Raw genomic sequence first — 26,792 nt, forward strand, 5'->3', positions numbered from 1 at the left:
CAGCTCCTCGAAGTTCTACCAGGGACTTGGGAAGCCTGTGGGAGCCAGCCTTCCCTCGTCCCCCCCCCCCCCCCCCGCTCCCTCCCCCCCCCCCCCGTCCTTTTCATTGGCCCTGTTTTCAAACCCTCCCTGTCCCATTGACCCCACCCTTCAGCTGTCTCCTATATAAAGAGGCGCAAATGGGCTAGAAGGGGGTAGAACAAGACTATGTTACTGGGCCGTGGAACATCCTTGGACTCTCTGCAAACCGGAGTGCAGCCGCTTAGTCAGGTACCCAAGAAGGGCTGGGTTGTAGAGGAGGTCTGCGAACTGGGGTCACTGAGGGTGGAAGGCTTCAGTCTGGGGTCTCCCATATATTCCCTGGGATAGAGGCTTTGACTTCTTGCCATTGCTGAGGCGAACACTCAGCCACCCTCTGGGTTTAGGGACCCAGGGAGGTTGTGACAGGAGCTTCCCCGCCAAGACATTGTTTTTTTCTCTTTGTCCAACCCTTCCTTTCTTCCTTTCTCCTTCCCCATAAGAGTTACAGAGACTCCTTGGGTAATAGGTAGTCCCAGGCAGTCACTTTGCAACACTCCCCACTCCAACTACGGAGATGTGAGCTGGGTTATAGAACCTGACTGGGGAGGAAGCAGCTGCTTTCCAGATCAGAACTAGTGACCACTTCGAGAAGGATTAGCATTACTGCATTTTCAGGGGCTTACAATGAAGCTTCCACTGATGTTCTCTTCCAATGAATTAAGGACAAGAATTAGGGTATCTAGTAATTGGCCTCAGAATTCATTGGATAGAAACTCTTTACGTTCCCTCCATTCTAACTCAGTAGGAGCTTAAATCTACCATCGAATGTTTGGAGTATCATAGATTTAAAACTGAGGGGACCTTAGCAGTCATTAGGTCTCATTTTACAGATGAAGAAACTGAGGCTCAGATAATTTAAAATGGCTTTCCCAAGGTAATGCAGGTGACATGGCTCCACTAATTCCAAATTAAATGCTTCTTCCTCTATACCTTACTGTTTCTCCATGAGGTTGGGAGATGTCAAGAAAAAATGGATCTCTCTTTAGATTAAAACAAATGAATACAGTATAAAGGAGTAGACATTCCTCTGTTTTTTTGTAGTTGTATATGTATATGTGTTTTGTAAGGAAGTAAAAAAGTTGGACAACTTTGATTTCCTTTACCTGCCTGCTGTGTAATTGTGTTCCTTGGTAAATGGATGCAAAGCTCAGTGACAGGAATAGACAGTATTTGAAAGTCAGGAAACTTCATTCTGGTCTCACTTAAGCAACTTATTATCTGTGACTTAGGACAGCTTGCTGCACTGATCTGAGCCTCAGATTTCCTACCTGTGATCCAGGGTGTTGGACCACATGGAATACAGGTTCCCTCTCAACTCTGACATTCTGTGGATTTGTGGTTGCTCATAGAATAAATTTAATGGTGTAGTAGAGTTCACTGAAGGCTTCATATGATCATATAATTCTTTGGCATCCCTGTTTTATAATAAAAATATTAGGCAAATGGTGGTAGATTATGTGAGTAAACAGAGAAGAAAGGATTTGGCAGATTATTTTTCAATGCTTCATTCCGTCCATCTTTATGTAACACCAAATGAACTCTAGTCAGACATTTTTAATAATTATAATAATACCAACTCATTTATATAGTGATGGGCACTGTGCTAAGTACTTTACAAATATTACTTCATTTGATCCTCACAACAATCCTGGGTATAGGTGCTATTATTATATCTATTTCACAGATGAAGAAACAGGCATTAGTTGACTAGTCCAGTGTCATATAACAAGCAAATGCCTGAGGCTACATTTGAACCCAGTGTTTCTAGGCCCAGTGTTCTAGCTGCACTTATATACCTTAATAAATAAAATACTTAAACTTAAAAATCAGCATATAAAAAAGAAGAACTACAAACACAACTGTCACCAAATAGAATGACACAAAAGTCTTGCGGGGGCAGCTAGGTGGCACAGTGAATAGAGCACTGGCCCTGGAGTCAGGAGGACCTGAGTTCAAATCCAACCTCAGACACTTGACACGCTTACTAGCTGTGTGACCTTGGGCAAGTCACTTAACCCCAATTGTCCTGACTTCTCCCTCAAAAAAAAAAAAGTCTTGCAAATACTCACACATACAGAGAGAATAAAAATTTGAATCAGAAAAATAGGATGCCGATTTCTTGAAGTTAGCTACCTAGCATCTACCTCACACAGAGGTACTTAATACATGCTTTCTGAATTGAATTGAATTTACTTGCATCTTCTAATATAAAACCCCTGAGAGGGAAATTTTTGCTATCTTACAACAAGATGGTCTGTTTATAAATGTATGTGTCTCCCACTTGTAGGTGATGGAAGGTAGTACATTTGCATATTGTGGGAAAGGATCCTTTGTAGGCTGAGTGAGAAAGGTATGTGGAGCCTGAATCAAAGTTGGACAGGGCAAAAAAAGTCTCTGAGTGTTTATGACTACAAAAACTCACCTCTTCTCATTGATAAGCTAACACTTGATCAGGGAATGTCTTTTATAAGGGGATTTGCTTGAACATGCATTGTTCAAATTGTGTCAAAGTCAAATGTTTCAAAAGACCCTTTAGTTCTTGTTTATAAGTATCCACTGTTTCAGTTCAAAAGTCACCAAAGGGTATAACCTTCACACAGAGCCTGTGTCTTGTTATCTGTCCTACTAAGAACTTCCTGTTACTAAGTGTTGTATAGTAAAATTAAAGCCTGTCAGAGCAGGAAGAAACCTTAGACCTTTTGGTCCAACCCATTCATTTCTGCAGATCAGTAAATCAAGGCTCAGAAAGGTAAAATGATTTCACACAGCTAGTGAGTTATTAGGAGAGGATTTCTGACTCCCAGCCCAGTAGTCTTTCTACTACATTTAAACTTAAAGCACTATTTAAATGTGTTTTTATTCGATCCTACAAATAATTGATTAAGTGCCCACTGTGTGCAAGGCATTGTGTTAGGTGCTGAGGATACAAGAGAAAAATGAAGAGTCTCTTCTTTCAAAGAGCTTATGATCTAGAAGGAATGGCAGTGAGAAGGGACCTGTAGTGCCTACACTGAGTTTCAAAGTCTGTTAGGACTCATCTACACCTCCAACTTGGGGGCAGCAAAGAGTCAGTGGTCAGACTTCTGTTATTTCAATATTATCACATTATCATTCATCCTGGTTTCATGGATTAGCATAGTTTCCTATAATGTGGGGAGAACATTGGTTTTTTTTAAATCCCTTTTTATTGCTATCATTTGTTTTACATCACCTTCATTTCTGAATGTGTCCCTTCCTTCTCCTTTGTAATAAAAGATTTTTTTTTTTTAAAGGGAAAAAGCAGTCCAGCAAACCAACCAACACCAAATGGAAGCCCTTAAATTCTTATTGAAGGTAGATTATGGAAATTCCTTCTTTTGGAATTTTAAGGTAGAGTTTACATAAAATTACTCCAATAGACCTGTGACCTCAAAGGTTTAGAATTATCAATTATGCAAAGCATAATCTATACGTGCTTATGCAACTCTTGGCCATATCCTCCCATATACTCATGAAAGAATTCATCAAAAGTACTAGAGACCTTCCTCATTTTTTCCTTATGTTGCCAAGATACCAACATTCTATCTGTCTACCTACTATCTTTTACCTCTGCCACACGGCCACCTCATCTTGTCTTCTTCCTATCATATATTATCTGGATGACATCTTTTACTCTTTTTCTTTGAAGTTCCTTACTGGTTATATGTTGCACCTGTTCACAGCTACTATACATCTCTCTATTGTCTTCTGTGTGATCTTCATTTTTAATTATTCAGAGATTGTTGCATTCCATATTTCACTGTAATATAGGAATACCAGTAGAATGTTGGTATTAAAAAGATAGGCCTTTGTTTTCATGGGAAGCTTGGAGTCATTAAAGGAATTTTGCTATTTCCTAATGGTATCCAATTCACTTGGCTCTTCTGGTTTAAATCTGTGGCAAACCACTACTCACCCACTCTGCCTATCTTGTGTGGACAAGGTCATCTGTCTAAATGCAAATTATAAAGCAACACACATTTTTCATTCATTTAATCTTTTCTATGTGGGTGGTCAGGATAAACTCTTCTGAGTTGTTATAGATAACTTCCAGGAGGCTACAATATTTTTGGGCTAGATGAAATTAGCAAATAGGACCTTTGGGAGGACTTCGCCATCCCTAGAGTATATTTAATTTAGACTCTGTGCTGATCTTCTCCATCACAATGATGAACACCCTTGGCATCTTCTTTGAATATTTGCCTATTTTATTTCTTGTTTGGTGTTTATAATCAGAGGGTTAGAAATGGGGTTATTTCATTGTTATACCTTTCAAGGAATCTTGAATGGTTTTAATGTGTATATGGGAGACACTTTATTGGAAAATAGCTATAAAGACAGAATTTTGCTGTACTGAATCAAATATTTTCCTCGTAATCAACAAACAATAAATACATTGGGTTTTATATTCTCTACATCTTCCAATCAATTGAAAATAATGGTAATATGATCAATTCTTAAATATCATTTGTAAAAAGTCTACTTGTTCTCTATGAGTATCTTCACTGGGGATTCTCTTGATTTGTTCTTGCCATTCTCATTTTCCCAATTTTGCATCAGAGTATCTATTTGATATAGGCATTCTTATCAAGTTTTGCATCAAATTTGTGTTTATTCTTAATAACCAACATTGATACATAAGCTGCAATTATTTTCATGATGGTCTTTTTGTTCTTATAGCCTTACATAGTGTTAATATGTTAAATATTTATAGTCATTCTGCAAGACAAAATGAACAGATATCCAGTGATGTAATTTTTCTTACTGCCTTTGAACAGATGATAAAGCCAACTCTTCCAACTCCTCTCTTTGCTTCTCCAAGAGAAAAGCTGTGTGTCTTCCATGTAGCTTCAACTTCCGTTTTCTTCTGGTTTTGGGGGCGCAATGGAAAAAAGTCCTGGATTTAGAATTAAGTGACCTTGGTTTCAATCTTACCCCTACAATTTATCATCTGTGTGACCTTGGGCAGGTTTACTTAACCTCAGTGAGCCTCATTTTCCTTATCTGTAAAATGAATTGTTTAGTCATGTCTGACTTTTTGTGACCCCATCTGGGGGGGTTTCTTGGCAGAGATACTGGAGTGGTTTGCCATTTCCTTCTCTAGTTCTCTTACAGATGAGAAAACAGAGGCAAACAGGGTTAAATGACTTGCCCAGGGTCACACAGCTAGTACGTGTCTGAGGCTGGATTTAAACTCAGGTCCTCTGACTTCTGGGTGGGCACTTTATTCACTGAGCCACCTAGTAACCTTGCAAAATGAAGGGTTGGACTGATTCATCTTTAAGACCCTTTTGGATCTCAACCTATAATTCAAAGAATTTCATTACAATCAAGGAACTGAAACAGATCTTGAGAGATTATATCTTCTTGGCTCAAAGGATCTCCTCTATGCTCTTCTGATATGGTAGTTCCTTGACCTTAATTTTAAGTACCATAAGTTCTTCTGAATATGAAGTTTCCATTTGGATGTAGCAAATTACTACATCTTTAACTTCAAATTATAACAATGTATTTGATTAACTTCTCCAGTTCTATGTCTAATACTGTTTACTGGACAAGGATCTTTCATTTAGAGTACCAATAGTATAATTAAACCTATAGATGGATTGAAAACTGTGTGATTTTTAGCACCCTCTGCCTAATCTTATGACCCTCTCCTCTGGTCACTGCAGAAGTAGATTAGGACTATGCAAGATTGAGTGATATTTTGTATTTTTTTGTTTGCTTCATGAGTTGTCATGGCCAAAAACTCATAAAACAACAACTCCCCCCCTCCCCCAATCATCAAGTGGCTAGCCTACAGGTATTAAGTCTCTCCCTATTTAGTTGGGTTGGTCCTTGGAAAGTAGACAGTCTGTTACTGGGGTCATACTTGAAGCTTTTACAGATTGAACCTGAAAGAGATCCACTGCCATAGCTTTTGAGAACCCAGGTTCACCTTTATGCCATTATGGGACATCAGAGTAGAAACTTTGTGGAAGTAGAAAAAATTCATAACAAATTTAAGTTACATTGTAATAACTTGCAGTTAAAAATATAGTAGCATACTACATCCAAAAAAAGGTCCTTCATATTCAGAAGAACTCATAGTACATAAAATTAGGGTCATCAAGCTGGCATTTCTGGAGAGCATTTGAACCAAGAAGATACTAATTTCTTGAGATATGTTTGAATTCCTTGATTTGGACAACTCTGTGACCCTAATATAAATATTTTAGATTTTTAAAATATCACCTTTTCTCTGTTAAAACACAACCCAATTTCTGGATCCTCAGAAATGATTTGTGCCACTTGGTTTACTCTAATAGCATGGAAGGGGCACACAGGTGCCAGCAGATCACTCTACTACCCAATCTGCTGGCTCCTGCTGTTTCACTTGTGCTCACTGAGGAAAGTGACTAGAGGTAATAAGTAACAGTTCCAAAGCAGAGAATGGTCAGGTGATGCCGACAGGTGGAGTCTTTGACCCTTGGACCTCCTAACACAACATGGATTATGAACTAGTAAATGAGCTTCAGAAAATTGCTTGACCCTTGAGAGTCTTTTGAATCTTTTCCAAGACAATCATGTGTCTTTATTTTGGGAGTGTAGTTGTACTGTATCAAGTGAAAAGGACATTGGAAAGGGGTAAGGTGGCATGTATGTGGGAAGAGAGTAGAGATTAGTAGGAAGATGGCCAGGTAGACATCTGTTCTGTTTCTTGTGGAGAGAGCTTTGAGAGGATTTGGCTTTGGCTGCAGCTCTGCTAGGGAGGGCTCAGAGAGGATAAGTGTCTTGGACAAGATCATGTAGATAATAAATATCAGCACTAGGGCTTTAACCCAGGTCTTATCACTCTGACTACATTCTGAGTACTGAACTTGAAGTCATGAAGACTTGAGTTTGAATCTTGTTTCTGAGAGAGAGAGAGAGAGAGAGAGAGAGAGAATGTTTAAAACAGAAGAGACATTAATATAAGTGCCCACTAAAAAATACCTAAAATATAAAATAAGTTATCACACTTGTTATACTCTCTGAGCCTCAGTTTCCTCATCTGTAAAATGGAGATGGTATTTGCATTACTTACCTAGCTTAGTCATAACGAAGAAAGAACTTTGAAAACTTTAAAGCATAAATATGTTATTCTTCAAGGTCCATCGTAGCATTACAAAGAAGTCATAATATTAGCCTTTGAGAAGTTAACTATTTTATTAGGGAGACAAGAATCACATCTATGAAAACAGGCAATACATTAGACTCTATAATTAAGTGCTCAGATGTATTGTATAAAAGCCAGTACAGCAAGTGGATAATTAATAATAACAATATAATATAAGCAGATAGAGAGTTGGCTTTGGAGTCCCAAAGATTTACATTTGAGGCTACCTCTCCAGGCATCCTGGCAATGTGACTTTGGGAAAGTCACTTAATTTCTTAGTGCCTTAGGAAAATCTCTAAGGTTATAATCAGTCAACCTATTGACAATTTTAAAGCACTTTCTAGAAACTGTCTAGACACTGTGATAAGCACTGAGGATCCAAAGAAACAGTGAAAATAGTCCATGCCCTCACAAAGCTTACATTCTAATTTGGAAGTCAACATGTGTTACAAATAGGTATGTATAAGATACATAGAGGGTAAAGGAAGGCAGCCCTGGCAAGGAAAGCATTAGCAGCTGTGGGGCCAGGAAAAGCCTCCTGCAGAAGATGGCACTTGATTTGAGTCTTGAAGGAAGCCAGAGATTCTAAGTCACAGAGAAGGTGCTGTTCTACAATGGTAAGTACATACAGTTCCTTACCTGGAGTTTCTTTCACCAGTGAAGCCTCAAGTCCTGCCCCCCACCAAAAAAAGTAAGAGCCATATAGGATTTCAGAGAAAGGGGAGATCAGCATGGGTTCATGGGAAGGGTAGGAATTGAGACAAGCCTTGGAGTATTTGTATACTCAGAGATAAAGGGGAGACGTGTGTTCAAGGCAGAGATACAGCATAAGTAAAGGCTAAAGAGGAAGAGAATGTATCATATGGTCAAGGTATTGGCTTAACTAGAACAGAATGGTTTCATGGTCATGGAGTAGTGGGAGATAAGTTTAGATAAGAAAGATAAACCTGAATGACATGTGTGTTACAGTTATCCATGTTAGTGACTTATCCTCTTACTGGACAGCAGCACATGATCTTATAAAGCTCAGCCATCTATCTGAGAACTTTCTTGATCTTCTCCCACCATTCTCCATCCCTGCCCTTCCCCCTGCTGGAACTTCTCTCCATGTAATTATCTTAGATTGATTTGGTATATACTTCTACATACACACATTGTCTTCTCCAATAGAATGTAGGTTCCTTGAGAGCAGGGATTGTTCCATTTTTGTATTTATATATTAATGACTGATGATTTATTGGTTATCTAAAGGTTGTATATCCGTTGGCAATGGACGTTGTGCTTGGCATACAATAAAGTTTTAATAAATGTGTTGCTGTGTTATACTTAGGTAGACAAGTTTAGATTTGAGGGAATAGTCAGGAAACCATGGTAGAGTCATGAGAATGGGGATAATATGATGGAATGATGGTGGTTAGGATGGAGGATGTTTGCAGAGACCAAAGAAGCTGACCCAACATTCAACCTGGGTGATACAGCACTCCACCTGGTCTTAGGAAGAGGGGGAACAATACCAGCATGGGAAAGGCAGAGATCCTTCCAAGCTGCTTGTGAACAGATTTTAAGGGGTCTGTGAATTTAGGGGGAAATGACATCATTATTTTCACCAATCTTTAACTGAAATTTAGCATTTCCTTTTGCTTAAAACATGATTCCTAGAAGGGGTCCATAGTTTTTTTTTTTACCAGATTGCTGAAAGAGTCCATGATACACAAAAGGTTAAGAATCCCTGGTCTAGTCTATCCCCTTTAAATTGTCCTAGTTTACTTTTCTATGTGATACTTAGCATCTTCTCCCCTATTTCCCACCACCATCACTGCAGAAAGGAAAGGGAACTACATTGGACTGAGAACCACTTTTTCTTTTTTTTTTAAATGGAATTCCATGACCAAAAACATCTTCATCACCAGGTGACCAGCTTCCTGGTAACTGGGCTTCCACAGGCTTAGATAGAATGGTCTTCAGAAAACAGATTCTGTTTGTTACTGGGACCTTATTCAAAGCCCTTCCAACATGGCAGACCTTGCCAGAGCTTACTCTTTGCCACCATTGCCTTAAAGAACCCAGGATCATCACCATGCCATGATGAGACATTGAGCAGGACTTTGTGGATCTTATATTTATATGTCACTTTATGCCTTATTAAACATTTACACCCATGACATCATTTGATCCCACCCATAATCCTGTCAGATGGAGAAAGTATGACTATTGATGTTTTAAAGATAAAGAAAGTGAGGACCCCCAAAAGGAAGTTCCTCATTGACATTTAGTTTAGGTGATAGAACTGGGAGAAAACTGCACAATTCAATGGTTGGTTATGTCCTGCTGTGTAGCATTCTCAAGCTTTCATGGAATTAATTTGCATGTCCTGAGTAAAATGGTAAGGTCCCCAAGGGCAGAGGCCATAGCTTTAGTGTCCTAAGCAGAATTTAGGGAGAAAAACCACCGGTATTCTTTTTTACCATAATGTACTATTTCTCCCTGCTAAATCACCCTGTGTGTGAAGGAGGAAAAGAAGCTTTGTACTTGCCACAGCGTTAGGAAGCCTGGAGACTTTGACATTCACTTGCTTAATGAATGGGAGAAAATCACTCAGCCTCATCCCAAATGTCTCCATCTGTGAAATGAACTTATAATATCTCTCCTGGGATGTAGAAAGGCAGCCTGGTATAATAGACAGGGCTGATCTTGGAATCAGTAAAAGCTGATTTCAAATCCTGACTGAGACCGTTACTAGTGCCATGATCCTGGGCAAACAGCTTCCCTCGTCCTCAGTTTCTTCATCTGTAACAGGCAGATCATACTGTGCGTGGTTAAATAATGGAACAAACATGCTTTGAAAAACTTAAAGTGCTATATAACATCAGCTAAAAAACGTTATTGTCTAACTGAGTATCTCTAAGCTAACATGTAAGGTGTTTGAAAAATATCAAGTATTTTTTTTATCGGGTATGATGTTTCCCCCTGCTACCCAGTGATATTTTAATCATCATTAATTATTTGCATAATGACTTTGTACTTTTTTTTCCTAAATGACTTAGAAGTGTCATTGCAAAGAATGTAATGATAAGCCTGTTTCTTCTCCCAAGGGGTCCCCCTCCTGATATGTGATGGCAAGCGCACGTGTTACATAGTATGCATGAGTCCATGACCAAGTTTGCATGTCTCTCTACAAAGGAATCTGGGCACAAACCCAGGGGGCCAGTTGACTCAGAAGAGTTTCCAGCAGCTATGGTCTAAAGTACAAAATGTAAAGATGGTCACCACTCCCTACTCCACCCCCAGCACTACACATCAAGTGATCCATTTCCTAATGGTAGAGGTTGATCTTATCCATGGATGCTTGCCTCTTACTAGCCATGTGACTGTGGGAAAGTCATATATATTCTTTGAGCTTCATATTCTTAACCTGAGAAATGGGGACAATATCTCTGAATGTGGATTTGAGCAAAGTGTTCTGTAAACTGCTACATGTACCAGCCATCATCATCAAGATTATTAAATTATACAAATTAGGAGTGAAAGGAAGTCATGCTGTTGGCCACAGCCATTTTAATAGAGAGCACAATATTTGGGAGCGTCCAGAAGAACCAATTTTGCCTGGGAAAAAGATTAGGAGGGAGGTGTGGTTGAAAGACTAGGGATATATGCTAAACAATACTAAGGGGAGCCCTGTACAGTTTTCATGAGTTTAAATTTGAAAGGGACCTTGGAGGTCATCTAGTTTAATCATCTTGTTTTAGAGGTGAGGAATACAAGGTTGAGAGAATGTGACTTGTCCAAAGTCGTACAGGTAGCCAATGGCAGAGCCGAGATTTGAACTCAGATTTTCTGACTCCAAATTCAGTGCTTCTTCCACTACCCCATGCTACCTTTTTCAAACAGTGTTGGTCAGTTGGTAAGAGCAGTAACAGTCAAGAGGGAAAGGAAGGGAACATAAGAAAAAGCCTTAGATAGTGTGTGCAATGCTCTTGATGTTCAGGGAACAGAGACTGTGTCCTAGTGGATGCTCTGTTACAACCAATTTTTCTTCACACTCTTGCACTGCATTTGAGCCACCAAGCATCTGGTGGCAGGTTAACAACCATAAAAAAGAAGCCATTCAGCAAATGTCAGCTTGTAGGAAAAGAATCATGTTGGACGAATGTATCTGTCAAGGAACGAACACCCCAAGTTGATGCTTCTCAGATGAAACCACTGAACTCCTGCAAGAGCCTTCTTAGCAATTTATCAATATTCTTGCATTTATTTTTTAGATAAATAAGACAAATGGCAACATGATGGAAGACAATAAAGAGAATAGAGACCATTCTTCAGAAAGAGACAGAGTTACTATCATTTTTTCCTTGAAGAATGAGGTGGGAGGACTTGTAAAAGCTCTGAAACTATTCCAGGTTGGTGATTTTCCTGTCATTGTGAAATGGAAATCTTTAAAATTATGCATGAAATGTACTATTGGGGTTGATGCATCTTCTCCTGATGTAGGATACAGAGAAGTCTTAGAAGAGCACTAGAAATTTTTCCTCTTCCTTCACCTCCAAACCAACAAATCCAAATTTTCTTTCCCACTCATAAGCCTTTTATTTTTTATTCCAAGATTGACCCTACCTAACTAAGCTAATTTATAGTTAATCTTCAATACATACTCTTAGCTCCCTCCATTCCTGTCCCCTCACCATTACCTGCACATTCCAGGCTCATTTCCCTTCTCCGTCCCTTTGTCATGTCATTCCTCCTGTTTTGAATGTCCTTCCCTTATCCAAATCCTATCCATCTTTCAAAGTCCATTTTAATTCCTAAGTGTTCCATGAAAACTTTCCCTGAAGATCACAACCCTTAAGGAACTGTCTTTTAAATTCTGATTATATTTTATCTTACAATTTAGGATTCTGAATCAATCTAACTCTCTCTCTCTCTCTCTCTGTTGCTGTCTCTCCCTAATAACAGAGATAAAGACATATATTGATGACCTGATTATATCAAACTTGATTTGACCCCAAATTAGAAGGCACAGAAAATACATTATTTTGTAGAGTCAAGATCCAAAAAGATTTTGGCAGACATTGGACCAAATCTAAGATGATTAAATTGAGTGGGTATAAATGTAATCTCCTACATTCAGGTTAAAAAAATTAATTTTAGTAGTATAAAGTGAGGGAGGCATCGGCATATAGGAGTTTGTTTGAAAAAAGATTTAGGAGTTTCAGTGGGATGCAAGTTCAGTATGAATCTATAGTGTTAAAGGAAACCAACATAGCTAATTCAGTCTTAGGTTAGATATATAAAGAAAAACATAGTATCCAGGATTAGGGAAGCGATAGCCCCACTGTACTAAACATACAACTGAAGTATTAAGTTCATTTCTACATGCGAATCTGAGAATTACACAAAGACAGATAAATTGATTGATACGTAGATGGATTGATCTCTCAGCTGATTTATAGATAAAGCATTTATCATGTGCCTACACTTTTGCAAAGGACTGGGATACAAATAAATCCCTTTTAAGATTTAGGGGCAGAAAATAAGCAACTCTATCATTGAGGGTGGTACTGGAAACAACTTTTTTGCCCTTTCATTTGCTGTTTTGTAAATAAAATGAATTTTTAAATGATCATAAAATTGACATAAATTTAGTCAGAAGATTGTTCATTACTGAGAGATTTTCAAATGATCTTCATTCACTGATTTAAAACAGGAGACACATGTGAATTTGTTGCACATTGAGTCCAGAAAGTCAAAGAGAAGAAACTCAGAATTTGAGATTTTTGTTGATTGTGATACCAACAGAGAACAACTGAATGACTTTTTTGACCTATTGAAGTCCCATACAAATGTATTGTCTGTGAATTCACCTGAAGCCTTTTCTATGCAGGAAGATGGTAAGTTTGAAAAAGAAAATATTCCCTAAAACCCAAATGAATTGTATTTTCTGTCATTCATCAAGCACTTGCTGTTTGTTGCTTATGGACACCTTCTGTAGAGACATGCCCCATGTTGAACATTTTAGGGTGATGCCAACAACAAAAATATAAGTGAGTTAGTGAGTCTTTGGTGTCCAGGAACTCACAGGCTAGTTGTAGGACACAATATAGACACAACCAGAGAACAGTTTCAAAGCAACGTCTGACTAAATGGCAGCAAACATGATACAGCACAATTTAAACTGTTGGTGTATGTGATGAGAGGGCATGAAATTTCATAAAGGGGGTTAATCAGAGAAGACTTTCTGGAAGAAATAAATTTTGAATTATTTTTGAAAGCATTAGTGTTGGGGCTATGGCATGGTTTGGGGGAGAGGAATGAGAACCACATTGGTTTTTGACTTTAGGTTGTTCTTTTACTTCATTTCTATGAAAGTGAAAAGGAAATGACTCTTGTAGAGGAAATCTTCAGTAAAAGAAAGCTAATTTCCAATTGTTCATGTCCATTTAAATCATCATGGATTTTCATATTTCTTAAGTCTCTATCATCATAATTTTGAAAGATTAAAAATACATGAGTAACTTGCCTATACAGAGAATAAATGCTTCACCATCCTGCTGTATTGCGTGGTGAGATGGCTAAATGCAGACTTTTGCCTTGTTTCTAGAATATAGAACCCACTATATGCTTTTGAAATAAGGCAGAAGAGTCATATACTTTATTGTTACCACTATAATAAGAGTTATTTTTTGTTAAATAAGAGCTTGCCAAATGATTTGAATAATAAATACATTGCCTTGGAATAAACTATCCAGCAATAATAATAATAATAATCTCTCTCTCTCTCTCTCTCTCTCTCTCTCTCTCTCTCTCTCTCTCTCTCCCTCTCTCTCTCTGGTAAGATATGTCACTGTGGATTCAAATTTTTCTATTTTGCCAAATATTTTGCTGTGTAGACCATCAACTCTACCTTCACAGTTTTTTTTTTCCTCTCTTAAGCCATTATATCCTGCTGTGGTTCCATGCTCTCTTGGGAAGCATAGATTTCTTTCTCATCAGGTGTTGATTCATTTTCCTTTGTCTTGAAATATGCATTCATAGGTTTCTGGATTCATTTAGATGACCTAGAGGTCATATTCCCTTCTGTTATTAATGTCTTTCCTATTGGTTTATCTGTTTTATATGCTCAAAGTCTTTAACTAAATCCCTTCTTCCCAAGATCTTGGTTAACTTCAGTCTTTTTTCTTTATATTCTTCATTTTCTGGCTCCTCCTTCAAAGGTGGTTTTTCTAGAAGCTGAACCTCAATGTTTTCTCCATTTCCTCCTATATTTCATTGGCCTTGGTCTTTTCTTAGATGACATCTGGGGTGACTGAATTGACCACTAGTTGAATGCTAGTCTTGGCAGACATATACACATATATACACTCTCTCACACACACATACTGGCATCCTAGCCCAGTTATCTCTGTTCCTCCATTCTCTGACTGACCACTGTTGCAGCATAGAGGGCTGCCATGCAGCAACAATTTCTTGACTTTATATGGCATATAGGGTCATAGAGTTTGAAGGAGTCTCAGAGGACATCTAACCTGACTGCCTCATTTTACAGCCAAGGAAACTGAGGATTAGGGCGGTTAAGAAACTTAGGCCAAGTTCACCCATGTAGTAAGTAGCAGAGATAGGATTTAAACCCAAGTGTTCTCTCTCCAGAGCCAGTGCCATTTCCACTGTATCATCCTGCTTCCTAAATACTTTGCTCCTAACAACTCTGTGAAATAGAATTATAAGTATTATAATCTTCATTTTACAGATAAGAAAACTAAGGCTTAGAGACATACTTGTTCAAGGTCATATGACTAAGTAGCTACCTGAGCCAGAATTCAAATCCAGGACCTGCCTGACTTCAAATTTAGCCCTCATTCTACCATACTGCACATCCTCTCACTTCAGCACTTAGATAATTGAAGACACTGTCTAAAAACAGGAATGTTTTTTTCTTGCTTAGGGCCTCATTGAAGATTATTTCCTCATTGAGTTTTTCTACTTGCAGATATGGAGACTGTTCCCTGGTTTCCAAAGAAGATTTCTGACTTGGACAAATGTGCCAACAGAGTTCTGATGTATGGGTCTGAGTTAGATGCTGATCATCCTGTAAGTGATAAAGGGGGAAGCTTTCTGCAAAAAACAACTTTTAAAATTCTCAGGAGTTCTGTTGAGAAAGCAACAGACTATCTCTTATATACTGGATGTTTGTTCCAATGCTGGTTAAGGAGGAAAGGGTTGGTATTTCATATTGGTAAGATAGGTAGTCACTCATATGGTGAGATGTAGGGATATTATATGGCCTTGCCTGCCCCTAGATAGCCTTCCACCACTGGGCCCAAAATACTTTCTTTTGGGTTGGATTGTGAAGGTCAAGGCATAGGCAAAGTATTCAGATGATTTTGACCCCAAATTCCTAGGATCATATTTTGAGATCTGAAAATGGATCTCAGATACCATTTGGTCCAATTTCTTCAAAAACTGGCTTGCCCAACATCATATACTAGTGGGCAGCTAGGTGGCACAGTGGATAGAATGCTGGGCCCAGAGTCAGGAAGACTCATCTTCTTGAGTTCAAATGCAGCTTCAGACACTTACTAGCTGTAGGACCTTGGGCAAGTCATTTAACTCTATTTGCCTCAGTTTCCTCATCTGTAAAATGAGCTAGAAAGGGAAATGGCAAATAACTCCAGTATCTTTACCAAGAAAACCTCCAAAAAGGTCACAAAGAGTCAGACATAACTGAAAAATGAAAGGATAGCAGCAACAAACAAACTCCAGAGGTGGGATATGAACCCAGAGTGAATGACTAGGGCTCTTTCAACTGTACCATGCTGGCCATCTAGTCCACTCACCACCATAGCCATTTTGTAGATGAGGAAAGCAAGGCCCATAGAGGTTGTCCTTTACCCAAGGTCAAACAGGTATTGAATATCAGAGCTGGGTTTTGAACATGAGTCCTGTGAATTCAAATGCAAACTCTTTTCCACTGTACTTAATGGCTCTTGGGGAAAAAAATAATACCTGTGCAGGGCCGTGCTTGATTATTTATTCTCTCCAAACTTGACAAAAGTTTTTTAGCTAAGTGGTGCTACAGAAAGAGTTCTAGGCTTAGAGTCAGGAAGCCCTGAAATCAAATTCAAACTCCAACACTTATTAGCTGTGTGACCCTAGGTAACTCATTTAACCTCTTTCTTCCTCAGTTTCCTCTTCTGTAAGATGAGGATCATAATAGTACCTGCCTCCCAAGGTTGTGAAGATTAAAATAAGATAATATTTGTAAAGTATCTTGAAAACCTTAAAGAACCATATAAATGCTAGTTATTATTTTAATTTTATTTGTTAACTAATATAGTAGTTAAAATTAAAACATTTAAAAATGTGATTTTTAAGAAGCTTACTCCTAACATACATAGTTTTTCACCTAATATCAACATGAAACCAAAAGCATTGTAAAATATTGAAATATATTTTCTCTCTCCAAATCTCAGGGTTTCAAAGACAACATGTATCGTAAAAGACGCAAATATTTTGCAGACTTGGCTATGAATTATAAACAGTAAGTTCTATGATTAAAAAGCATATCTTATCTAACTTTGAGACAATAGCAAAGTAATACGTGGAGAACAAATGGTCTTTGTTTGCCAATTAGCCAAATTGAAGCAAGTTAAATCAATGGATAATATTTATATGATATATAAATATAATAATTATATGTATTGATTTTCAATTCAAATTAATACCTGTGTTTTTATCTCATTTAGTGGCGACCCCATTCCCAAGATTGAATTCACTGAAGAAGAGATAAAGACTTGGGGAACTGTGTTCCGAGAGCTCAGTAAACTCTACCCAACCCACGCTTGCAGAGAATATCTCAAAAACTTACCTTTGCTTTCTAAACACTGTGGGTATCGGGAAGACAATATCCCTCAACTGGAAGAAGTCTCACACTTCTTAAAAGGTGACCAGTTTATGTTGTGTAAAGAAATGCTGTCCTGCACATTAACTATGCTATTTTCTTAATGTTAGAAACATAAAACTTCCCAAAGAGGAGTGAAGAGAATACAAATTGCTATGCATCTTTGCAAAAGATGTACATGGTGGGAAGTAAAATTATATGACCCCAAGGGGAGGTACTTTTGGAGCAGTGGTATTTAGCATTATTGTTATCTTGCTTGTGTATTAGTGATAATTCTGAGATTCACTTGCTATACTGCTAGTTTAAATATATAAATATATAATATATTAATATTTAACATACATTAATAATTTAATATGGAGTAAACTACAAGGGTGGTGGATTAGGTGGCTGGGATGGATTTGGAGTCAGGAAGAACTGAGTTAAAACCAGCCTCAGACACTTACTAGTTAACTTCTTTCAGTCTCAGTTTCCTCCTCTGTAATATGGAGATAATAATAGCATATACTCTATAGGTTGGACACGAGGATCAAATGAAATAACACATGTAAAGTGTCTTGCAGGTCTTACAGCACTATATAAATGCTGGCTGCAATAGCATATTATGATAATGAGCCATAGTATATAATAAGAATATAATTTGGTGTTATCATTTGCGTAGGTATCCCCTCCACTAGCTGAAAATCTGCATAGTTTCAGGAAGAATTTAGAGCAGAATTCACACATAGATGATAGTATTGAGGGGGAGCAAGGAAGTTTAGAGCCAAGGTCTCTCACCAAATGTCCTTTGGTGTTATTGCCAGAGATAGGATATTGAGATCAATAGGACCTTTTGATCTGGGCAGCTAGAGGGTGCAGTGGGATAGAGCAATGGACCTGGAAGCAGGAAGACCTAAGCTCAAATCCAACCTTAGACACTTACTTGCTGTATGACCCTGAGTAAGTCACTTAACCTCCACCTTCCTCATCTGTAAAACAGGGGTAATAATAGCACCTACTTCCCAGGGTTGTTGTGAAGGTCAGATGAGATAACTGTAAAGCATCTAATACAGTGCTTATCATATAGTAAGTTATGTATATATGATGTATATATTGCTATCTATTATAACATAAATATTAATTATTATCATTATCTTGCTGAGAATGAAAATGATGAGGTTTCAAGGCCTCTTAAACATCTCTTTGTTATATTTCAGAGCGCACGGGTTTTTCCATCCGTCCAGTTGCTGGCTACTTGTCACCAAGAGACTTCTTAGCAGGTTTAGCATTTCGTGTTTTTCACTGCACCCAGTATGTGAGACACAGTTCAGACCCTCTCTATACTCCAGAGCCGTAAGTATTGTTACTTGATGATTACAAAATCCTCGTCCTGTAGAATTCTGATATTCAACAAACATCTTTGCTGCATAATGGATACAGGATGTGGAGTTATGAAGACCTCAGTTCAAATCCTGCATCCCAGACACATGCTAGCTGTATGCCCTTGGGCAAGTCACTTAACCTCTTGGTGCTTCGGTTTCCTCATCTGTGGAATGAGAGGATTGGGCTCAGTGACCTCTAAGACCCCTTTCAGCTCTGTGTTCCTCTTGGTGCCTCAAGCCTCTCCCTAGCAATCATATGCTAAATCAATGATGGGTTTTGATCTCTATTGATGGAGGGAGTTGACATACGGGGAGTTCCCTACACTAACTAAATCACAGATCTTCATCTCAACAAGTACAGAAATTGTACATGCCTTTACACCCTTTGGGATCTAATGCCAGAGTTAATATCGCATAATCTGTTAGAAATAACTCCATTGAAACTGCCTCCTGACTCCTCAGCTATTAAATGTCCAGTTTTATCTTGTGGTGTGAAATTAAGATAATGTTTAAAAATTTATTTTCTGCTGAATTAAAGTCAATAGTCACACACTTGCATTCTGCTTTGTCAGCAAGTATCATGGTGTGCTATGCTTAAATCTCTTTATGTTTCAGGGATACCTGTCATGAACTTTTGGGTCATGTCCCTCTTCTGGCTGAACCTAGCTTTGCTCAGTTCTCCCAGGAAATTGGCTTGGCGTCCCTTGGAGCATCGGATGAGGAAGTGCAAAAGCTGGCTACGGTATAGACCTGAACATTTCTAGCTCTGTGGTCCTGTTGGCCAGGGTATTAGTAGTTGGCATGCACACAACCGTCCTACTTAAAATGATTGGACTTGGTGCTTAAGAATATAATGTAATGTTGGTTAAGCAGAGTGATTTGGGGAGCAATTTAACAAATACCTTTTCTGTGCTTTTTTTTAAGTGTTACTTTTTCACTGTGGAATTTGGCTTATGCAAACAAGGAGGGCAGCTGAGAGTTTGTGGTGCTGGGCTACTCTCTTCCATCAGTGAACTCAAAGTAAGAGCCATAAATATTTGCATTTTTCATTTCTTTTATTAACAGGAATTGGAGTATTTGGGTGAATTAAATAGGCACCCTCTATGGAAAGCACATGGAAAGGCCTCAGGACAGAAGCCATATAAAGATCTTAGGTAGACTTACTATTTCTCCAGCAGGATTAAAATAATGTCTACCATTATACTGTAGTTGGCATCCTAATTTTCCATTTACATGTATCTAGGACAGGGGTTCTTAATTTTTTAAGTGTCATTTAAAAAAATTCATGTTGAAGACAATAATGCTCTTAAAAAAGCATAATATAAAATGAAAACATAAAATACAATACAAAAAATTTATACATATATAACATTATAAAGAAAGTCAATTATATTGAAATGTAGTCATCCAAATATTAAAAAACCCCCCACAAAGTTAATGGGCCCCAGGTTAAGAACTATATCATCTAGATAGGAATCTAATTAGAAGATGAGAGACAGAATTGTATGATGGATAGAGCACTGGACCAGAATGAATGGGACCTGGGTTCAGATCCTGCCTTAGATACTTGCAAATTGTATGACTTTAGGCAGGTCATTTAATGTCTCTGTGCCTCAGTTTCCCTATTCATGAAATGGGGAGAGAAGTTGGACTTAAAGACCACAAAGATCTCTCCCATATTTAAATCTTTGATACCATTTGTTGATCTTTGACCCTAAGACTGTTGACAGAAGTCCTTCTGAAGACATCTCATATGCTGTTAGGTGTGGATTTCTTTGAGGGTGAAATGTCATTTTCTGATAGAAATAATTTATATTAATCTATCCACAATCAACATAGAAAAGAATCTATTATTATTATTATTATTAAAGCAAATAGGAAAGGTCATTTAGGAGAAAGGTCTGTCTTAGAATCAGAAATATCTGAGTTCAAGTTGTGATTACGACGCATGCTGATTGTAACCCTAGTCAATTTTGTTGACATTGCTTCCTTCTATTTTTTTACCTATAAAATGGTAATAATAATAATAACAATCATTTATTAAGTGCCTACTATGTGCCAGACACTGTGCTATTGCTCTGGGTATGCAAAGAAAGGCAAAAGATAGTCCCTACTCTCAAGGATCTCACAGTCTATTGGAGGAGACAACATACAAACAACTATGTATAATGTGTGTGTGTGTGGATACATATCTGTGTGTATCTCTCTCTCTCATCTATCTGTTTATCTATCATCTGTCTATCTATCTATCAATCATCTATCTATGCATATGATAAATTGAATGTAGTTTCAGAGAAAAGATGCTAAGATTAAAGTGTCCTGGAGAAGACTTCTCATGGAAGGCAGGAGTTTAGGTGAGACATGAAGGAAGTTAGGGAAGTCAGCAGGTGGTCATGAGGAGGTCAAGTCAGTTCACCTCTCTGGGACTCAGTTTCCCTATCTGTAGAATGAGAGGGCTGGACTACATAGCCTCTGAAGTCCCTTCCAGCTCTAGAGCCATGTTTCCTAACATAAAATCCATTATTCCTAGCATCTAGTGTGACTCAGTTAAGCAGGTACTTTTTGTAATACATAAATTTATTTTTAGAAATGCGTTATGGGGTTGCATTATTTGCTTTACTGATTCTGGGTTTGTCTCCTAGCATGCCCTTTCTGAACAAGCCACAGTGAAGCCCTTTGATCCTAAGATCACCTGCAAGCAGGAGTGCCTCATCACAACTTTCCAGGAAGTCTACTTTGTGTCTGAAAGCTTTGAAGAGGCAAAGGAGAAAATGAGGTAGAGTTGATCTGTCTCCTTCCCTCCTTCTCTTCTATAAAAGGCATGCCTCTTGTTGGCAGTTTAGAATGATTAGGAGAAGCTATTGGATGTTTGGGGAGCTTGGGGACAATTCCTGTTTTGACTGTAACATAATAGTGAATTTCACTCTCAGGTGCATATGACTTCCTGTGATTCTAGATGAACTCTTGTCCATTTATTCACAAAGAAGTGCTTGATAGCTTTTAGAATCCTTGGGGAGCCAACCACATAGAGAGAAACCTGGGGTAGAGATACCAACCAGATCATTTTTCTAGAAAGCCTGGGACAAGTGGGTGGCTTATTTGCTTTGGATTTTCCCACTTGGGCTTGTCATTCATTTATTCATTCATCTATCCATCCATTCATCCATCCACCCACTCCACCCCCCTGTAAGTATTTATTAAAGAACTACTAAATACCATGCACCAGGTGATAAAAAATGAAATATCCTTGTCTTTATAGATGTTACATTCTGGCAGGGAAAATAATGTAGACATAGAAAATTAAATACAAAATATATACAAGTATTTATGGAAAGGCGAGGAGGGTCCTAGCTACTGGGGAAGCATTACGATAGGCTTAGTATAGAAGGTATCACTTGATTTGGGTTTTGAAGGACGCTACAGATTCTGTGATGTGGAGGTGAGAAGGGCACACATTTTAGGCACAAGAATGGACCTATGTTTGGGCATCAGAATAGACCCAGAGGCCTTTGTGTGTGAGGTGAACAATGGTAAGGCAGAATGTGTGTACCTTTTTTGAGAGAAGAACCCAAACCAAATAGGACAGTGCCCATTAACAGTGGCGGTATGAGAATATTGATTACACATGTTTGGTTTTCTGCGACTTTCCTGGAAATTGATTTGTTCTCTTTGTTGTTATCTCTTTAGAGAATTTGCAAAAACTATCAAGCGCCCTTTTGGTGTGAAGTACAACCCATACACACAAAGTATTCAGATTCTGAAGGACACCAAGAGCATTGCCAGTGTGGTCAACGAACTTCGACATGAACTTGACATTGTTGATGATGCCCTCAATAAAATGGGCAGACAATTGGGTGTCTAAAGCTAGAAGAATATTTCCTGCCTACTCAAGAGTGATTGGTTCTAGGTAGGATTGGACTACTGTAGAGGACATTGAATATTTCCATAGAGGCCCATTGGGTAGCCAATTTTTTTCCCCCAAGAGTTAAGTGATGGCTGAACTAGCTGGCTATCAAACTTAGTTCTTACCTCCATGATATCACAAGATGTTTTTAATCAGTCCCTGGAAATTTTCATGTAAAAGCTCTACCTGGCTAATCTGTGGGGATTTTTCTGTTTCCCTAGGCATAAGTAGTTGAATCCTAGTTCTAGGAATAGGGAAAAAACATATTTTCTCCACAAAATATTTTTCCTACTTTGAACAAAGTAACTAGGCTTTCTGTAGTATGGACTGCTAGATGGGTATCTTCATTTGAGCTCTTATAGAAATATCTGACCAACTTAAATTAATGATGCTTATTACTTATTGTAGATTTTGAGACTTCCTAGCACTTTGCCTCAGGACATAAGTCATATTCCTATGTTTAGGTTGGGTAAGGTACTGCTTTGACTGATAAGGTGACTTGAGATCTCTGGGGTCCCAAATGGTACTTAGTCTATTAGGGGGTTCTGGCAACAGAAGGTCAGGTGGTAAAAAGTCCTGTAGTAGATTCTTTAATATCTTATCATTTTACCGGATAGAATATTAAAGTCCAGCTGTGAGTCGTCATGATCCTACCCAAAAGTATTAAGCGGCTCTCTGCTGGCCTTCAGGGTAATCTGACGACAGAGTCAGAATGGACCTTAGAGGTAATCTAGTTCAACCCCTATCAGAACCATGAACCTGGTCTTTAGTATCCCTGACAACTAGTCATTCATCTTCTGCATAATCACCCCTGGCAATGGAGAACTGACTACTTCCTGGGGAAACCTGTCTCATTGTTGGTCATCTCTATCATTAGAAAGTTCTTCCTAGTTAAAACTGCCTTTTATAACTTCCACCCATTGGTCTAGTTCTATTTTTGGAAGTTGAACAGAATAACTCCATTCTTCTTTTATGATATCTGAAGACAGTTGGGCAGCATGGTACCTGGTACAGTAGAAAAAGCAGAAGCCCTGCAGTTAGAGGGCATAGGCTCAAATCCTACCTCTAATGATTGCTACCTGTGTGATCTTAAGCTCCTTGGACCTCAGTTTCCTCGTCTGTAAAATGAGGGGGTCGGACTAGGGGCCCCCAAGTTCCCTTCCAACTCAGTTCTATGATTTTGTGGTTATGGTTTCTCTAGTTCTTCTCTTCTCTGGAAAAACACCACAATGACAGCTTTCTTCAATTCATTTTCATGTGGCATAGTTTGTAATCCCTTCGTCCTGACTGCCCTCTTTGTGGTAGGTTCTGACTTGTCAGTATTCCCGCTAATATGGAGATAGTCAAACTCTCACCTCCTTTAATTTGACAAATATTTATTTAAAAACATTACTATTAAGCATAGTAATGTGCTGTTTAGAGAAAGATAGAAAGTTTAGCCAAAGTGTGGTTCTTTCCTTTACGGCTCTTGCTAGAGCTAAAGTCTAAAAGGAAGATGGGACACATCCACATACATGTGAAATGTTCATACTATACAAATAAAACAAATACAAAATAAATTCATCAGTTAATTAGACATAAAACAAAGTGCTTCCTGAACCCCAAGAAGGAAAGAGTCATTTTTAAATGAGAGCAGAGGGATCAGGGAGAGTTCTATGGAAAATGTAGCATTTGAGTTGCTACAGAGTGGGTGGGAATTCACAAGGTGAAAAGATAGAAGGAGGATATCATAGTCATAAGGAACAGCATGAATAAAAGTGATAGAAACTAGTCTGATTTGACAGGAGTGTAATATCTGTGCAGGAAAAAAATACCAGAAACTACTAGGAAGATAAGGTATGTTTCAGATTATGGTCTGCTTTGAATGCCCAGCAGAGGAGAATGAATTAGGCTCAACAGGCAATAGGCAGTCAGTGAAGATTTTTTTTTTTTTTTTTGAGCAGAGGAATGATATGAGCAAATTCATGCATAAAAGAGATGTCTAGCAGTGATCTGAAGCATAAAGGGTAAAAGAAGTAAGACCTATTAGTAAGGTAACAGTTGAATGGTGATGTATGCCTGTATGAGGATGGTTGCCATGGAAAGAGAGGAAAGAGGATGAATATTCTGGACACCAGGATTCTCTTAAAGTAGACATGATTACAGTTTGTTGGGACCAAAAGTTAATTTTAAACCTTTAGAAGTAAAAAAACAAAACCCAATAAAATGTACCTTTTACATTGGGATCTAACAGCTGCAAAATAACTAAATAGATTTAAATAGTTGCTTTCTATCCATTTCACAAAGTTTTTACATCCTAGTAGATTTGGGTTCTTCATATTTTTATGTGGGTTTAACGATATTTCAAACACGTAGGAATCAAGAGTACATTGGCACTGAGTACCTCAAATTCGGGAAGCAGTTTCACTAATTAAGTTGAGATCATGCACTAAGTACTGACCACTATGTCTCAGAAGAAATGGGAAGCATCAGTAATGTAACTTTTAAAGGAAGGGCCCCCACCCCCACCCCCTGGAAATCCAGGAAACATGTCATTTACAGTACTACTGACACTATTAAGTGAGCAGTTTTTAGAATTCATTTTAGTCTAAAAATTCATTTAGTCATTTTTAGACATCCTAGGTAGTTTTATATGCTGTATACAACTTCTCAGGACACTGCAGTGATGAGCTGGTCCAATTCAGTGAATCTCTGCTTATTGAAATTGTTGAATCATCACTTAGATTTTTGCTTGCCATGCTTTGTATGTCTACTGTTCAAGTGGATAATAAATACTTGCAAAATTCAGATTCTTGGTCCTTATTTTGTGCACCAAACACTAAAACACATTGAGGAATATTTTTACAGTTCATTTGTCATTGCCTATTGATATAATGTACCATTCACTGCAGTGGAGGGATGCCTTTGGGCCACACATTCTCTAGTGCTTTCCCATCTTGACCAACTCGTGCATTGGTGTGACAGCTGGAGGTAGACAGTGTGGAAGTGGAATTAACTAGTCTTCAAAGGCTCTAAGCCAGCCCTTGGTTATCATTAACATTATCTGGACTAACCAGAACCAACCTGAACTAACCAGCTACACCTTAAGTGTGGGAGCTTTCCACAGAGAGAGACCTGAATAGACCCGTTACAGCAATCACTGTTTTTTATATCCCACTCACTTCTTACTCAATTTTCCTGGGGTCCATGACTTGAGCAGGTAGAGTGCGATATGTAGTGTCTTTGGGTAAGATAGAATGAAATGGAGGTTAGCGGGTAAGAGACGTGGAGCAAGAGTTTCCAGGTCTTAAATGGATTGTGGAGGAAAGAACATTAGATTTGGAGTTAAATGATGCTTCTTTGGTTATATGATTAACCTCCTCCAGGCCTCATTTTCCTTGTCTGTAAAATGAGAAGGTTGGACAAGATACCATCTAAAATCCTTCCAATTCTAAATTCTAACATCTTTTATGTCCTTTCCAGCTGATGGTTCAATAGAATCTGGACTATTTCCATGAGTTCCTCATTTGTAGATAGCATTTGCCACCACCTATTGGTGGAAAGAGGGATGGGAATTGACCAACTGAGCTGGAAGCCCCAAGCTTTCTTTAATGAGAATCTCCACTACACAGGTGGTTCTGTGGACGCCTGTATACATCTTGTTTGCATATAGTCATTTGCATATTGTCTCCCCCATTAGATTATAAGCGCCCCAAGGACAAGAAATGTCTTTTGCCTTGCTCTGTATCTCCTGAGCTTAGTATATAATGACTGTCCCTGGTATATAGTAAGTGCTTAATAGTTATTGACTGGCTAGATTGCCTGAATGAAGAATTTATTAAGCACTTACTCTGTACACAACTCTGCTGTCCAGAGGATGACTGTAGGCACTGAACTGGAAGCATTGGTATTCCAAAGGCCCTTGTGTTCCAGTCCCCAATCTGAGGGAAGATGGCAGGCAAAGTGGTGGTGGTGGTTTGACTTGCCTGGCATATGGCACCTCCTGTTTTTCCTGTTTTTACCTTGCTGCTCTAGCCAGGTCATCTTTCCTTCCTGTTGGTAACTTAATTGACAATCGGTAGGGATCATTCGCCCCTTCTCCAAAGGAGTTGCTTCCCCAGATGATGTCTATGAAGGAAGCAGCATCAGTGGTCTGGGTGGGGTTGGGGGGAGCTGCCACTCCCAGGGCTCCTACTTATTATGTCAACTTGTCAGCATCTGGGATGGGGAGGATGAAGGTGGGTCCTTTCTCCACAATGACCTCTCTAGGCTCTAATTGTCAGGCTGTTTCCCCCTTTATCAAGTCTACACGCACCTCTTTGTAACTTCAGCTGGCTTTGGGGCCAAGTAGAATAAGTTTAATCCTTCTCACAGAACGTCTTTCAAATATTTGAAAACATTTATTATGTTCCTCCTTAA

General features: G+C 38.5%; 1 protein-coding gene across 2 annotated transcripts; it reads left to right on the forward strand.

Moving 5' to 3' along the window:
* Positions 1-208: 208 nt before the first annotated feature.
* Positions 209-25,181, forward strand: TPH1 (tryptophan hydroxylase 1). Of its 2 annotated transcripts, XM_069073122.1 has the most exons (12): positions 237-270; positions 3,354-3,450; positions 11,497-11,634; positions 12,939-13,122; positions 15,219-15,319; positions 16,702-16,769; positions 16,975-17,171; positions 18,326-18,461; positions 19,106-19,232; positions 19,415-19,510; positions 21,133-21,266; positions 22,178-25,181. In XM_069073122.1, exons 2-12 carry the CDS (start codon positions 3,388-3,390, stop codon positions 22,350-22,352), a joined length of 1,419 nt encoding a protein of 472 aa, XP_068929223.1. In that variant the 5' UTR covers positions 237-270; positions 3,354-3,387; the 3' UTR covers positions 22,353-25,181. The 2 variants fall into 2 exon arrangements, with proteins under 2 accessions (XP_068929229.1, XP_068929223.1); XM_069073128.1 differs by lacking the exon at positions 3,354-3,450 and having other exon boundaries at positions 209-270.
* Positions 25,182-26,792: the final 1,611 nt, after the last annotated feature.

Source organism: Petaurus breviceps, unplaced genomic scaffold (assembly GCF_028583685.1).
Source record: "Petaurus breviceps papuanus isolate PSGF00001 unplaced genomic scaffold, PetGlider_PUasm1.0 140, whole genome shotgun sequence".
Taxonomy (NCBI): Eukaryota; Metazoa; Chordata; class Mammalia; order Diprotodontia; family Petauridae; genus Petaurus; species Petaurus breviceps.

Excerpts from the sequence above, each read along its gene's own strand:
- TPH1 (XM_069073122.1), top strand. The coding sequence starts at position 3,388 with ATGGAAGCCCTTAAATTCTTATTGAAGGTAGATTATGGAAATTCCTTC. Across the intron at positions 3,451-11,496 it reads CCTTCTTTTGGAATTTTAAG|ATAAATAAGACAAATGGCAA; the intron begins GTAGAGTTTACA and ends TTTATTTTTTAG. Across the intron at positions 17,172-18,325 it reads AGTCTCACACTTCTTAAAAG|AGCGCACGGGTTTTTCCATC; the intron begins GTGACCAGTTTA and ends GTTATATTTCAG.